This window comes from Anabrus simplex, chromosome 13 (genome assembly GCF_040414725.1).
Source record: "Anabrus simplex isolate iqAnaSimp1 chromosome 13, ASM4041472v1, whole genome shotgun sequence".
NCBI lineage: Eukaryota > Metazoa > Arthropoda > Insecta > Orthoptera > Tettigoniidae > Anabrus > Anabrus simplex.
Genome location: NC_090277.1, coordinates 19,311,193 through 19,326,832, shown reverse-complemented (window position 1 = coordinate 19,326,832; position 15,640 = coordinate 19,311,193). Strand labels below are relative to the sequence as shown.

At 38.8% G+C, this 15,640-nt stretch overlaps 1 protein-coding gene across 15 annotated transcripts in view; it reads left to right on the top strand.

Moving 5' to 3' along the window:
* The window catches only part of Rbfox1 (RNA-binding Fox protein 1), a 526,123-nt gene that overhangs the window by 450,631 nt on the left and 59,852 nt on the right, over nt 1-15,640 (top strand). For all 15 annotated transcript variants that reach the window (XM_067157334.2, XM_067157332.2, XM_067157336.2 and 12 more), the window contains one exon: nt 1,689-1,743. In XM_067157334.2, coding sequence (XP_067013435.1) covers nt 1,689-1,743 — 55 coding nt within the window. The remainder of the gene's footprint in view (nt 1-1,688; nt 1,744-15,640) is intronic.

The following is a 15,640-nucleotide window of genomic DNA, read 5'->3' as shown; positions in this document are numbered from 1 at the left end:
TGTGAAAAAATTATCCACATCTTAACGAAAGGAAAGTATGAGCGGGGCAGTGACTAGTACTTATTCACAAATTGCACACTTGAAGTAATCACATTGGTTTCTTAGTAGAATGCAGATTTTTTGCTGGCTTGAACTATGCATATTATCATCATTATTACTACTATTATTGTTGTCATAATTATGTAAACACAGACATATCCACATAGTACTCAACAATTCTGATATAAGCAAATAATCAACTGAATGACGATGGATTCCTGTAATGCTGTTACCAAGGAGAGAGTCTGTGGTCCTCTGCAGATAACATTCTGAAAAAAGTCGAGTTGACTTTATTTCACTCTCTTTGAGGTTGATAAAGTATAAAACATCTAGCTTAGCTTGTTTCTCCCGGATGGAAATGTGAATATGAGTAGGAAAGAGTTGTCTCTCTCTGGAATTTGTGTTGGTTATTTGCTTATTGTCAGCACACATGGCTATGCCCCAAACTAAATGACTGTGCATTCTAGCATATTGGTTACCCCATGGGTAATAGCACTGCTGCCAACCTGACCTTGATTAAACAAGTACATTGTGATAAATAAGCTTGTGATGCAGTCGGTCTGTGTCACTTTAAGAGGCCCAAGTCTCTATTCGATCACCCTCTCCCAACCTTGGAACTGAAGCTATGTTGTGAGGTGCAAGAGACTTGTCAGCCACTGTACAAATCAGGATCTCTTTGCTGCATTTTGGAAATATTGTTCACAGAAAGTAAGTACCATACAGGGGGTCAAACTCACCAGCTTCATGCTGGTAGAAATAATTTACTGGGACAAAAATCTGGCACTTTGGCATCTCTGAAAATGGTTAAAAGTTGGTATTTATTAACACTATCATCATTGCTTCTGTAATGTAATGTGATACGGATTGTTTCCTGTGTGGCAAATTATAATGCTGATTATCGAATTGATCCTGTGGAGGTAAGAAAGTTCATCTCAAAAGAAGTGAACTAGTTTGTACAGCATGAGGTGCTGGTATTGGCACACCAATTGTTATTAGCTTTCCCAGTCCTATGAATGAATATTATGTTCCTTTTCATGTGATTATCTTAAAAATACGGTGAAACCTTTGTTAATGGAAACAATACTGTAAGATGATGTGATAACGAACACAACAAACTGAGGTATTTATATTTGTTTTTATAAAAAATGTATAGAGGATGACTGTTAATGTTCGTGTTACTGTTTCAGTTTGGTATGGTGCTAATTGAAAATATTCTCTTCTAATTGATGCATGGAAATAAAAAGAACCATGAGAAAATTTAATGTTGGAAAGAAAGCAGCATTGTTCTAAAATGTGTTAGCACAGGCGGGTTGGCAGCAGTGCTGTTGTGTTGTCTTCACGTGAGCACCTGGTGATGACTTTCCCGTACAGTTGCATGGTTCTGCTCCGAGAGGGGAATCCTTGTTTAGATTGTAGTTTCATCTAGTTGTAAGGTTTTTCTAGATGATAAGCTCTTGTCAACTCAGCAGTGTGCTTTAAATTTAGCTTCTATGCAAATAAATTCTTGCTCCCTCATTTTAGAGGGAATTAAATGTTGAATATTTTTTGTGTCATTGAAATTTTTTCAATTGCTAAGCAACTGCTAGAAGTAGATTTATGTTGTCTGATGTCTGTTTTGTTTTAATAATAATTTTTGACAATATCTCTAGGTAAACAATGCAACGGCCCGAGTGCAAACTAAGAAGCCTCCCACAGTTCCCAATGGTGAGTTTTTTTATTGCTTCTCAGCATACACTTGTTGGGTGGAGCTGAGAGTCTGTGGCACTATCCCCGTACATGTGTGGATATCAATTGGTCAAATAAGCCAGCCATTACTGTTTATTACATAATTATTCATTATGCAGCACACATCAGGGCTTTTTCAATGCAACATAAACGTTGGTATAGCTCAATCTGAAGACTGTATAAAGGCTTAAAAAAATAACTGTTATCACATCACAGGAAATGAATGAAAACTTATCCTTGGGACATTAACAACTATTCTTAATATAAGAAATTAATTTCCATAATTTACAAATTTAATATAATTGACTTCATTATAAACAGATGAAAACTTATCAATGGGAGATTAACAACTAATTTACGAAGTAAATAAAAAATACACTTTATAATATAGAAGCTAGCCTGGCCAGTTCAGCCCAGTCGGTGGCTCTTGGACCTATTCACACCAGTGATGCTGTAGCCATCTGGTGGCCTCAGTCTGTGCAGCCAGATAGTACAAGTTTTCCTGATGCGTTGCATGCTTGTCTTTGGTGTTGCACCCCAGGTTGTATGTGTTATTTTTTGCTCATACTTTAAATGTCAAGGTAAAGTCCATAATAACTCCCAGGTATCTGCGTTGAAAACAGTGTTGGAGATTTACACCCTCCAAAGCTACTTGAATTTTCCTATGTGCCTGAGGTGGTTATTGTGTTAATATGTTAACTCAACCAGGGCTTCAACTTGTTCAAAATAATAATAGCAATAGCAAGATCATCAGCAAAAACAAAACTTCTAGTATTCATGGGGAGTGGCTGGGTCATTGGTGTAAAATACGAGCAAGAACACTGCCCTGGGTAAACAATCAACTGTGTTGTCGCTGACATTCAACAAAATATCCTTTGATTTTGAAGGACAGTTTGATTTCATTTTTTTGTTTTGTTTTTTGTTTTACGTCGCACCGACACACACAGATCTTGTGACATGATATGGATGATGATTCCCATAGGGAATCTGAAATATTTGTCCCGAATGAGTCAATTTATAATACCAATATAAATGGTCCGTTATTGGACATTATAAATTTACCAGCTAACTCATTCCTGGTTGTCAGCGTTTCGCCCCCGTGTGCTAGGTTGGGCTCATCAGTTGATACCTAGCACACACACATAGCCTACGCAGTAGCCTTCACGGTATGCACTAGCCAGCGTCTTGGTAGGTGTGGTAGGTACCGACTAATGAACCCAACCTAGCACACGAGGGCGAAACGCTGGCAACCAGGAATGAGTTAGCTGGAAAATTTATAATGTCCAATAACGGACCATTTATATTGGTATTACACATAGATCTTATGACGATGATAGGATAGAAGAGGCCTAGGAGTGGGAAGGAAGCGGCCGTGGCCTTAAGGTATGGCCCCAGCATTTGCCTGCTGTGAAAATGGGAAACCATGGAAAACCATCTTCTGGGATGCCAACAGTGGGGTTCGCACACACCGTCTCCCAATTGCAAGCTCACAGCTGCGCGCCCCTAACCGCTCGGCCAACTCGCCCGGTAGAGTTTGACTTAGACAGGTGAGTTGCGACATGACACGTTTGTAGTATGAAACGCACTGTTAACCACCCTCAAGTTAAAGCCTCAGTAGGTTGAGTCAAGGTGCAGTCCTTTAAACCAGCTTGCTCAGGAATGAGAAGCCTGGATCATTCTTTCAAAAACCTTGTACAAATGGCAAAGAAGGGAGACTGCCCCGACCTTCCTGTAAAAATATGGGAATTACTCTAGTCTCTCTATATCTTTGGAAACTGAGTTAGTTATTGAGGAGCCGAACTTTGGCCTTTGGGACCAAAGAGTTTAATCTCTAAATCAAACACTTTGTTCCACCTTGGTTCAAGGGGCCCCGGGTTCTATTCCTGATGGGGCCGGGTATTTGTGATGTTTTTGGCATTACACAGACACGCAGGCCTCTCCTTGCCTTGTCAATACAGTTTGTTATAAAGCCGTGCATGTTTCAAGAAACTTCTTCTTCAGCAGCATACTCTTCAACGTAATCCCAAATTCTGAACGTAACACATCAGAATAATTTTAAACTTCTATAATAACTGTTGAAATGTTTTGGGGTATCACCTTATAAAATACAAACATCAGTTCAAATTTTAGGTTATTGTTAACAATACAAAACATATAATGAACAATTTGCTAAAAGAGCCTGTATCTGTATCAAATTCTAGATTGATGCTTCTAAAAACTCTACTGTCTTAACCAATTCATTTACTTCATGGTCCTTCTCGACCATACAGTTGCTTGTCAAATACTTGAAAAACAAAACGGGACCTTGACATGGACAAGTTGCGAGCGATCTTAATGGATCGGTCGTTGCATACCATATGACCTTAATCTGCCGAGGGACTGGGTGGAGTGGTTTGCTTTCCTCACTGGGTGAGTCTCATAGTGAGTCGCGCCCCCTACCGACAAGCTACCTCACCATAAAACACACACGTCGGAAGATTCGAGGCGTGGACCGCGACTAAGAAAGTTCAAACACAGCCCTGAACTGAAAATGGTTCTCATTTCAAAAAGTAGAACAGGAATGAGACCAAAGCTACTAGCAATAAAAACCCAACTAAATTTAAATGAGGGTTTATTGATACAATAAAGTCAAAAAGAAACAAGAAATGAAGCTAGCAATTAAAGAAATAAATAAAAGGATACATTCATGTGCAGAGCTCATCCAGTTGAGGTCATAACGCTAATGTGTGAGCACAGCTTTTTCAAACACCAAGCTTAAATTATTCATAACACGGGCTCACCGTCTCAATTGCAATCTTGCTACATAATGTGGTAATGTGAATACAATCCACACGGATCAACTCTGTCATTCTTTCCGTGAGATTAATAGAATTCATTATATATGCGTCTATTTAACTTCCACATCGTCTCATTAATTACCACACAGATCAAAGCTCCCACGCGGCGTGAAGAAGGAAAAAAAGGGGTCCAGAGAAGGCAAATATAAGATGCGAAAGATCACAACATAGCACAGAGTAACATCTCTAGACCAAAGGAATGAAATTTAAACCCAAGAGAATTGCGGGCATGCGCATAGCCTGAATATAAGAAAAGAACATGACGACCTCGTGGGCAAGCAAAAGGCAGTGATAGAAACCAAGACAAAATAAATATCACCGTGCCGGCAACAAACATGAGGCACAGAAACAAGATTAAAATATAAAATGAGCTGACCAATACGCCATCCTTTCTCTCCTTTCACTCACCAGCACACACCCAAACATTCAGACATTGCCGGTATCAGCAAACAATCTGAGCAGTTGCTCCAGTTAATAAGTTGAACACAGTCTCATATAGTATGACTCTCATGCTCACACACAAAGGTCCCACATGTCAGAGATAGCGTGCACGGCGCAGGCAATTAGCAGTAGGATAAGAGAGACCCAGTGGTCACACATAAACCCATCAGCTCACGCAATCCGTACGACACGAATGGATCTCCGCATCAACACGCAGGGCATACATTCGTTGATGGCGAAAGACTTCACAATGTAGTGCACGTAAATAAAATCAATCAGAGACCCAACTAACATCATAACTCAATCACAATAAAGACAACTAACATGCAGCAGAACAGAAGGATGCGTATCAGTCGGCTATCATTAGAAGAGGCGAACGGTACAATTTAACCGTAGAAATAATATAAATACAAGGATTACCATACCTGTAATATCAATAATCAAAAGTCACAAGAAGGATGGTAGTACGGGTCAAGTTTAAATCTATTGAAAACCCATTTATGGCATAAAAACGCCACTCCAATCTGTGTGGGGTCCATGCTTACACTCCACACACATAACAATGCAAAGAATCGCTCCAAAGAGATAAAACTACTGTCTCGCCGAAAGAATGATTTTCCGTGCTCATGACCTAGCGAGCTGCCCTCTCTGGTACAATCATGGAAACACTTAAGTCAGTTGAGGTAAGGCCGATACAAGCTCTTTGCAATATGAGAAACTTCATTTTTATGAACATGCCATATTAGCATGGCTCAATAGCCACTGGTGTAATCATCTGTACGGACACTACAACACTTGAAATTTCACTAAGAAGCTATGGAAATCGTGTGTGAATTATTCTGTGCCTCATGGCAAGTACTAGCTACAGTACAATCATATAGCTTGTGCAAACTCTCCAGCTACTTTCCACCGATATTCAGGTATCTGCCGGCGATGAAGAGACAAATCACAACGTGGTCAGTGTAACGTTATTGTTGATCAGTTTTATGAGCTTTTTATATTGTAAGCCTTCACACTTAATTTTCTTCTGACTCTGTGATATGAGGGCATCTAAAGTAAAGGGAGATCTTCTCTTTCTTTTGTCTTATTCTTCAAGCGATCGTTCCTTACGATTTTTATAATCATCTTCACAGTTTTCCTTGTCGATATCAAACAATAAGCACGCGGTTTTACAACATTTCCTTGTTAGCAATGCTCGGCGTTGATGTGGACTAAGCAACAGGTGTCTAAAGTCATGAATTCTGTTATCATATTTGGTACGATAAAACTTTATAACATCGGAACTTGTATTCTCTATAACATTTGTTATGTAATGCTTTTTGATAGGATCAATATCATGCATATTTAAAAAATTAAATTTTAGGATCTTCCCCTAAACTACCGTTCATCCAGCATGAATAAAATTATTTATAGCCTGGACTGTAGTACCTTATACCCAGACTTTACATACCAATTTTTATTAAATTTTATTCAACTAATTTTTGTGGTTCAGTGTTGATATGAAATTCCTTAATATTCCTGTTACGAAAGCCAGTAGGGTATAAATGTATAAGACATACATGATCAGAAATTGTATTCTGTATAATTTTTGTTGTGGTATTTATCAATATGACCACTAAAAACATATATATGAAACTTAAATTAATAAAATTATTTATAGCCAAAAGACTTTACATACCTATTTTCATTAAATTCTATTCAGTCATTTTTCTTGTGATGATCGTACATACATACAGAGAGAGATGTCAAAATACGTTTTAAAAAACTCCATTTCCTTCTTACTGTACACAATGTACAGACAAAACTCTTCTAGATTGAGTTACGCCAGTACACATAGTGTGACAATAATGAATAACATTTAAAATATCGATTCATAGAATTCAAGAAGTGGTATGCTGTGTATTGAATTTGTAATAAACGCAGTTCTGTGTTAATTTACTGGAACACAACAGTAACATGCACATTTTGTATTTTCACACAACATGTGCCTTTAATCTTTACTAATAGTTAACATGTTTTTTAAGTTGCTTTACATGATTCGGCATAGAGTCCACAAGCTTTGAGCACTTATTTTTACGTTTATCATCATAAAACCACGCCGTAGCTGCATATTTTGGTGGAACAGTCAAGTCTTGTGAGTCTCCTTTTGCAAATAGCTCACAAATTTTCTATTGGATTAATGTTGGAAGTTTCCTGGACATAGCTGGGCAATGAGCTAATGGCACGAGCACGGGAAGACCGGACAAGATGGCGATGTGCGGAGTTAAGGTGCAAGCAACTCCACAGTAATGAACCTGGCTGAGTGCAGTACAGTTGTGCAGTTTGTAGTCAAAGGAGTATTGGGGGGGTGAGGGGGGGAGAGGTACTCTGACTACACAGAGCAACACAGGAAAAATCGTGAAACATGAAAAAAATCTGTAATGATTGAAGCTAAGGTCTGTATTGTCATTTCTTGCAGTGTTATGACATGGGTGAAGGTTTTTTTAAAAAACAAGTCCTTAATTGACTTCTTTTTTCAATGTTGCATCATTTCTGTGCAGCACTTGCAGAATAGGGTGTCAGTGGGAGTTGTCCCTAATTATTGCTTCTTCATTGCGTAGTGTCGCCTTCAACGCAGCGAGACCCTCTTTGTGAAACACCTTTGCGCCATCTCTCCTAAAACTTCGTCGCTCTCTTGTGCTGGTTCGTTCAACAAGTTCATACTGTTCATCACTCAACTGGCATCTTTACATCCGGGTATGTGCGAGATTAGACCAGACAAGTTTAGTCAGCATACATAGCACGTAAGAGTATCTGGCATCACTTCGTCTCATGGTTCTGCTAACCAGTACACTCATAGCTGTCTGAAGTTCGTGATGTTTTCCTCAGGTTCTGTTACTTCCAGAAATGAATGTAGCAGGCGATGCGATACATTTTTTAGACACTCCAAAACACACTGATCCATAGGTTGTATCAAACTTATTGTGAAAGCATGAATTTCATCACATACTAATTCTTGTTCATCTGGATGTGTCCCGGCATCTGCTTTAATAGACAGGACCTTCTGTCTCAAAAACGTTTTAGTTTCAGGTGCGACCTCTGTAGAAGGGAGGCACAGTACGATGAAGTGGTGGGAATAAGCAGAGAATGAAATGCTGTAGAAAATTCATTTTAAATTTGTGAAAAGAAGAATTCAATTAATGCTCAGAATTAACGGAGCTTCGGATTTGCGAGACACTACTGTATTTACTCAGCACAAGGCATTTGTATACAACTAACATTTGTTTCCTCAGCATAATTAATGCACCGAATAGAACGAGATACGAGGCACAATAATGCGTCCCTTGTAACTGAGCTGCTGGGTTGTACGTACCTGCCTGAGCTGAAGCGCTGCTCATTGTGCCCGCCTCTGCTCTAAGACATGAATATTGTTTTCACTGAAGAAACAAGCAAAATGTTGCTGAAAAATTGTCACCATGTAGAAACTTCCTCTGCAGCTCGCCTACAACAGTCGTTTCCAGTGTTTCGATGTACCGGCCTCGTTCTTGTAACACCCCAGAACACTTTGTTCACGGGATGTTACTGAAGTGGTTGGCTCAGAGTGACTCTCCTGGTGACTGCGTGTCCACAAGAGATGTTTCCTGCACATTTTTGCTGTTAGAAGGGGTTTCTTTATAAGTTTTTAGCCTTTCCTATGATGAACATTAGAAACGTTCTGATTCAGTCTCCTTCCCTGAATATTCATGAGCTAAGTCCACAGCAGTGAGCCTGGGATTTTCTTTGTTTCTTCCAAGGATTCATCGATTGGTGTTGGTTCCTTTTGCTGCCTCAGTTTCCCTGTTTAGTGGCCGATGACCTTCGATGTTAGGCCCCTTAAAACAAGCATCATCATCATCAGTTTCCCTGTTTCTGTGGTGACATTATGTCAGTCTGTTAATGTAGCTGCACTTTTGAGATTTAGTAGCTGACTCTCTTTGTGTCATGGAAGTATTCTGCACTACATTTCCTGAGAGTAATATCCGTTGAAGATATACAAATTACTAATTGCACAAAATTTCTCAGTTGTGACACACATTGAAATAAATACACTTTTCTTCTAAAACAACTGTCACACAGATTAATTACCAATGAATAACAGTGGGAAGAATGCAGAGAGAGCATGAGGTCTAAGCACTGTTGACAGCCTTGTCTTGTTCCAGTTGATTTACACAGTACTGTAGTATTGACTGGCTGCTTAATATTAGCTTAATTCAAGAATAATTTGTCAATAACTGGCCAGAATCTTGTTCCTTGAGTGTGCTCATGAGCTTCTGACACTTGGATCCGTTTTTGTGGCATTTACGTGGGTGTCCTTTGTACCCCGAGCCAAGTTAATAGGTAGTAAGATGTCCAGTGTTCCTTCTCCAGATCAATGGGTCTTACTTAAGCTGATTATAATGGAAAAGACAAACTAAAGAGAAATCAAGTCATGTATAGAAAGAGAACACCACACACTGTGACAGATCAGTATGGGAAGAGCGAACAGAATAACTTGAAACACAGGACACATCTGCACATAGATGGGCTCTGTCCTAATCATTCACAACTCTCCTCAGCCACTGCCATTGCAGCTTTATGAGAGACCATCTTGACAGAAGAAACTGCTGCAGAGAGATGGGTGTAGAAGAGTTCGGACTGAGGAAGAGAGCCCATCCATGTTCCTATCTTTATATATATGACTCATACTTGTTATAGTGAATCAGCTGGAATGCTCCATACACTTCTTGGTTTTATGATACAAGAGTGTTCATTGGAAGAGTCAGTTACAGAAAATCTGTGCAGCAGAAATGAGTATTTTACTTTACTTCTGTTATTGTTGTAAAGTGTCTTACTTCCCTGTGTTTTCAGCTCCTATTTAATGCTTACTCTTCCTCTGCAATCTGGATATGTTGTAAACTGTAGACATAACCCTGTTAGTATGTCAGTGTTTCAGAGGGAACTGGACACAACTGTGCTAGTTCCATAGGGATAGTGCCATTTTAATATTTAAACTGAATTTATTTGATTCTTGTTTAATATTGCATGCTTTGTTGTTTAGTTGTAGAGCTACTGATCATGTATTTTGTTTTTTAACTAGGTAAACTGGAAATACATTTGAAGTAGGAACTGCTAAATGAACTTTGATGCACTGTTCGTAATGTTGTGTGTTTTATTCATGTACATCCATCTTCTTACACAAAGTAGGGCTTTAGAATGCTGCTTGGAGAAGTGATCTGTCATTGTTCTGCTGTTGTAGCCTTCACTTACAAGCACCTTCCTCAAGAAAATTGTAGAATGGTTGTTCACATGAGACATGGATGGGGTCAGCATTCACTTAACTAAAACAGTGGCATACTGATGAGATGATGGTTAAAGATATCCACCGTTCAGGTACTGGTTTCCCTATAGTCTCTGCAGAGAACCACTCCTTCAGAGCATCCTGAACCACCTTCTTGAACGAACATAACTCCAGCAAGTACTGCGTTGGCACGCGAGCGCACCTCGTGACAGTTTCCGCTGCCATCTGTATTTTATGGCTCTTTGGATTTCTGTAAGGTGTCGCAGCATGTGGCACCGACCGGTAGTCGCTCCATCAGCAGACATTGATCTTGCCAGCCGCAGCAGATGACTTTGCCGTCTTTGGTCGTCTCAATTCCTGACTCATCCTCTTCGGTCCTGGCTGGAAATGGTCACACCAGGTTTGCTTACATGTTCCAGGCACATCCCCATCATACAGCTTTCTGTTCTTTGGCGAGGTGTTGGAGTACCCATTCTGAACACACTTCAGTTCCCTTTGCAACCTGGAGGTTGACAGCCGTTGTCTATAGTGGCTGCTCCTGTGTCAACACTGTGGGAGATCCATCGACACACACTGGAATCACAGTGCTTGGTTTGAAACTTGCATCCTCGTACGCACCCTGCGTTCGGCCAAAGATTTTACTTGCTGAAGCACCCAATTTGCACACCACTGTTGCTGTCTCCTCCGCACAGTGGACAACATGCAATACTGCCACCTCGTGGCTATGGATGGCAGCCTTGTTTCATTTGAACAACCTTTATACATCCACATTAATAATTTGTGCTACGGTCCTGTTTCATTTAATTGCACTGACGAATGTAGATGGTATGAATTCATTGCAATTCTAGGAAAAAGTGTGTCAAATAAATCATAAATTGCAAATGTTCTGCTATATTGGGCTATGTTTAAATCAGAAATAATATTCTCCCTTTTTTTTTTTTAACTCAGCTCAGTTTTTTTTTTTTTTATCACTGTGGATCATGGATGTCATTAATTTTGAGTTTGAGGCTTTTTCTCAAATGAACGCGGTGTAAGTTTCCTCCAGCATGAAGAGCTGAGGGAATGTTGATCACTTCTCCAACGCCAGTCCCCTTTTTAGTTGATAAGAGAGAGAGGTGTGTTTTTGATAGCTTGTGTTTGTTTCCATTCGTTTAGTTTTTCTGACTAGGAATGGGACGGTGCCCACACTTGGTGAGAGCTCCCATTTGACATCTCTTGCTGTTGGTGTTTGCTCCTCTATTCTTTTTTTCTATCTTCCCTTCCTCTTTTACTTTTGTTGCTGGATCATGACAGACTGTTTCCTAGGAAGCTAATTTCATCGTGTTAACATGACTAGAGGAAGGAACACATCACACTTTTCCTGTACCAATTGATTTTTATTTAGCTTTTCGATATTTCTTTTTCAAGCTATGTTTCAAAAATACTTTGATGTTAAACACTTGACTTTCAAAGCTTTAGGAAAAGCAACCATGGAACTTGAGTTTTGATAATGATAGAACTCCCTCCTGCACTGCTGCTGAATATGACTTGCCTACAGTACAACAAGGTTTTTATGTACAGCAGCCACAGTGGCCAGTAAAATTCACATTGTTCGGCATCAAACAACAGCTGGTGAAACTAAAACTAAAAGACATTAACCCCTTCAGTCTTGAATTTTTCTGTTTACAAAGAAACCTCCACATGTATACTGTGCATTTGGTGTCAAATGTTGTTGAATCTTACTTTGGGATGGTAAGCTGTAGGAGGTATACAGTGTTTCTACTGTATTAAAAAGTAAGCCATAGCCCAGCATTTCTAGCATCTGGCCAGCTACTGACTACTGCATGCTAAGTCCTGTTGCTCCCATATTAACTTCCCTCAGGTGTGGTTGGTTTGAATGTCACACCTTTCTGTTCTCTGGTAAATACTTCAAGCGATATCTGTTTGAGGAGTGCTCTGTGGACAGTCAAACTGAATATCAATAGGAGTTATGGACTTACCGGTATGTTTTCATCAAATATCTGAACTCTGTGTCAGGAAAACATCTTCAACAGCAAACTCAGCATCACCAGCATTGCCACTTCCTTCAGCTGGGCTGCTTACCAAAATCTTTTAAATATCAGCTCCTGAAATATATTGCAGAATAAAGTTATATTTTAATTATTAGCTAAAGAGTTTGGCAACAAGTTTTTTTTATAAGAGTACTGGAGTTTCATTATGTGTAATATTACTGATTGTGATAACGTGCCAATACTGGTGTAGAGGTCGTGGTTCATCCTCCTCTTGATCGTTATCACTGGCTAGTCCCTCCACATCAAACTCATTACCTCCAACAACTTCAACATCGCTTGGGTTCATTTTCCTCCTTGATGAGCCTGAATATCAACAAAAATATATAGATTTTAGGGTACTCAGAGGACAAAAACAAAGTTTTGAGAAAATGTAGAGTATACAACACTACTACTACAGTAGAAACTAACTGCGATAACTTTGTGAAAGAGATCAAATGTTATGAGCCTAGGGGTACAAAATACTAAACATTTCTCTTTAACCTCCAAACACCCTGAACAAAACAAAGTGTTAAAAATAAAGAATAATTACCCTCATCAACACTTCAAACTTTGAGGCACACTTTTAAAGGTCCTGCAATGTGCAATGCCGTTGTCTTCTTTTAGAATTGAAAATGCTCCAGACAAACCATATGTTGTTCATAATTTGTAGTTTCTGACTTTCATTTGGTAGTGACCACCACTTAATAACAAGCTTTCAATTGATAACATTGTGCAACAAATTCTTACTTTGAATTTCTGAAGCTTAACAATCAAGTTTCTAAACACAAGTTGATGTGCCTTAACATTTTTGGAAAAGAAAATTAATTGTTCATTTTAAGCCAGACTTTGAATTTTGCTACAGTTAACTATTTAAAAATTAATTCTTAAAAATGAATGACATTCATACATTGTAAAGTTGACTATATTAACTGTCTCACCGTATTTGATGTAAATCGGGCTTAAACGAATAAAGATAGAAAATTCAGTTGAATTGGGATGACTAGAGTAAAATGCAAATTCCGTGCTTGTAAAAAAAAATTTAATCTTTCTGTGTGCCACTTAATTTTTGTTCTGCGTTATAGATTTGGTAATTTTCATTTCATTTTCACGCTTTTGTTCACGGTTGTAACAATCCCATGGCCAGTAATGATGCAAGATTTTGCAGTGAGAATTAAGAAGGAAAACAGTGTTGCCAACCAGAATTTTCTTCTGCATCTTTAATTTCAGTTTGCTTTTTGAGCTTTGTCGAGGCACTTTTCCTTCTCTTGCCATACAGTTAAGAGCATGGTCCCCGTAGCAGTGAAGTGATACATGTTGGAAATGCATTGTGCAAACAAATAAGGTTGGCACCATTTGTTACTGCATTGTCTACAGCTTGAGAACATTACTCGTATGTCTGCCACAGTCACCAGAACATCAGAACAAGTACTCAAATAGGAAATGCGCCATTCACAGTAGTTCTTTGAGAAATGTTACGTTTGTTTTTCCCAGACAGGTAAATTAAAATTGTAATTGTTATGGACGAAGGAAAGGCAGACATAGCTGTACTGTTTGTGGCTGGGTACGGGAATTAGCTTCCTGGGGACGTCGGCCGACTTTGCATGGGCTGTCAGTGTGTTTAGCTGTGTGGTCCAGTGTATTGCACTCTAGAGAAAGAGGAGCTTAGATTAGAACTAATTAAAAATCCTCTCCATTTGTAGACTGTTCACATCTGTTGGTTAACGTAATGTGGAGAAAGTTGACTAGGAAACTTCCTCCAATATGTCTATCCTTCATTTCTTGTTCCAGTTTTTGACCATTTTTATATAATTGTATTAATGTTTTCTGAATGATGTCGCATTTCCTTCCCACCCAATAACATCATTGAACTGATACTTCTGACTGTGGCTCTGTTTTTATCTTAGACATAGCAAAAGACCATCAGAAGTTCAGGAAGATGGGTTTCATCTTTTTTAAAGTTGACACTGTGTGTGGACACTGACTGTATTTATCTTCGAGAAAGAAGTATCAGTCCAGTATATTGCTGTTTGTTGTTTTTCTTCGTATACAGTGGAACATTGACTATTCAAAGGTCAGCCATCTGAACCTACATTTTATCGTATACTCCTTACCTAAAAACATCCAGTATTCTTTGAGAGAGTCATCCTATGTTTGGTTGCACTTTCTTTTTTTTCTATTGGTTTAACTTCCCTATTTAAGGCACACTCACAGTTATGTGATCCTTCTTGGGAATTCCCAATAGCCTGTTCCTTTATTCATTACTGTCAACTGTGTGGGTTCAGTCAGTCCTGCCTTGTGATGCTGGCTGAGGTAGTCGCGCGCTCAGCCTTACGGCAGTCCAGTTGTTTGTTGCTAGATAGCAGCACACTTAAGAAGCTAGTCTTGTGCATTGCTAACAATTGATTCTAAAAGAGAAATGTTATTCTATCTTTTCTATTATTATTATTATTATTATTATTATTATTATTATTATTATTATTATTATTATTGTTGTTGTTGTTGTTGTTGTTGTTGTTGTTGTTGTTGTTGTTGTTGTTGTTGTTGTTGTTGTTGTACCATATGAACACCAAATGTTGACTATCATGAAAGCAATCTGATTCTTGTTCTCAGCCAGTCGGAAAAGTGTGGGGTTACAGAGTTCGTACCTTTCTCAGATTCCTTCGCCAAGATATTCTCCTCCTTCCTTCAGTTTTACCATGTAAGATAAGCTGAAGAGTCTGTACTCATCATTTCAAATGATATGTCCAAAGTACTCTGGATTAAAATTATTTTCTTTAAAGTTGAAGCTATTTGTTCATTGTTGGAGTACTTCAGTGTTATATCAACCAATGATATTCTCAGCAGCCGTCAGTATCACCATATCTGACAGGATCAAAGATTTTTGCTGGTAGTTTCTGCTAGGGTCCAGGCCTCAGTACTATAAAGTAAGTTGGAGAATACATAACACTGAAGTAAATGGAGATGTTACAGAGGATTTTACTCATTCTCTTCAATACAGCCCTTGCTTGTTGAATCCGGAACCTAATTTCAACAGCATTGTTCCAGCTATGATCAAGTATGCAGCCGAGATACTTAAAGGGCTGGATTTGTTTCAAGTTAACAGGTTTACTTACGACCATTTCTTTGGTTTTTTTGTGTTTAATATACATAATGAGGAAAAATCCAACATCTCTGATATTCTGTGGCTTCTAGGTTCAGTTATTGGAACTGGAGCTGGTCGGATAATTGGCGTTGCACTGTATGGCAGGCCAAGTGAGAATGTTTTGAGATAG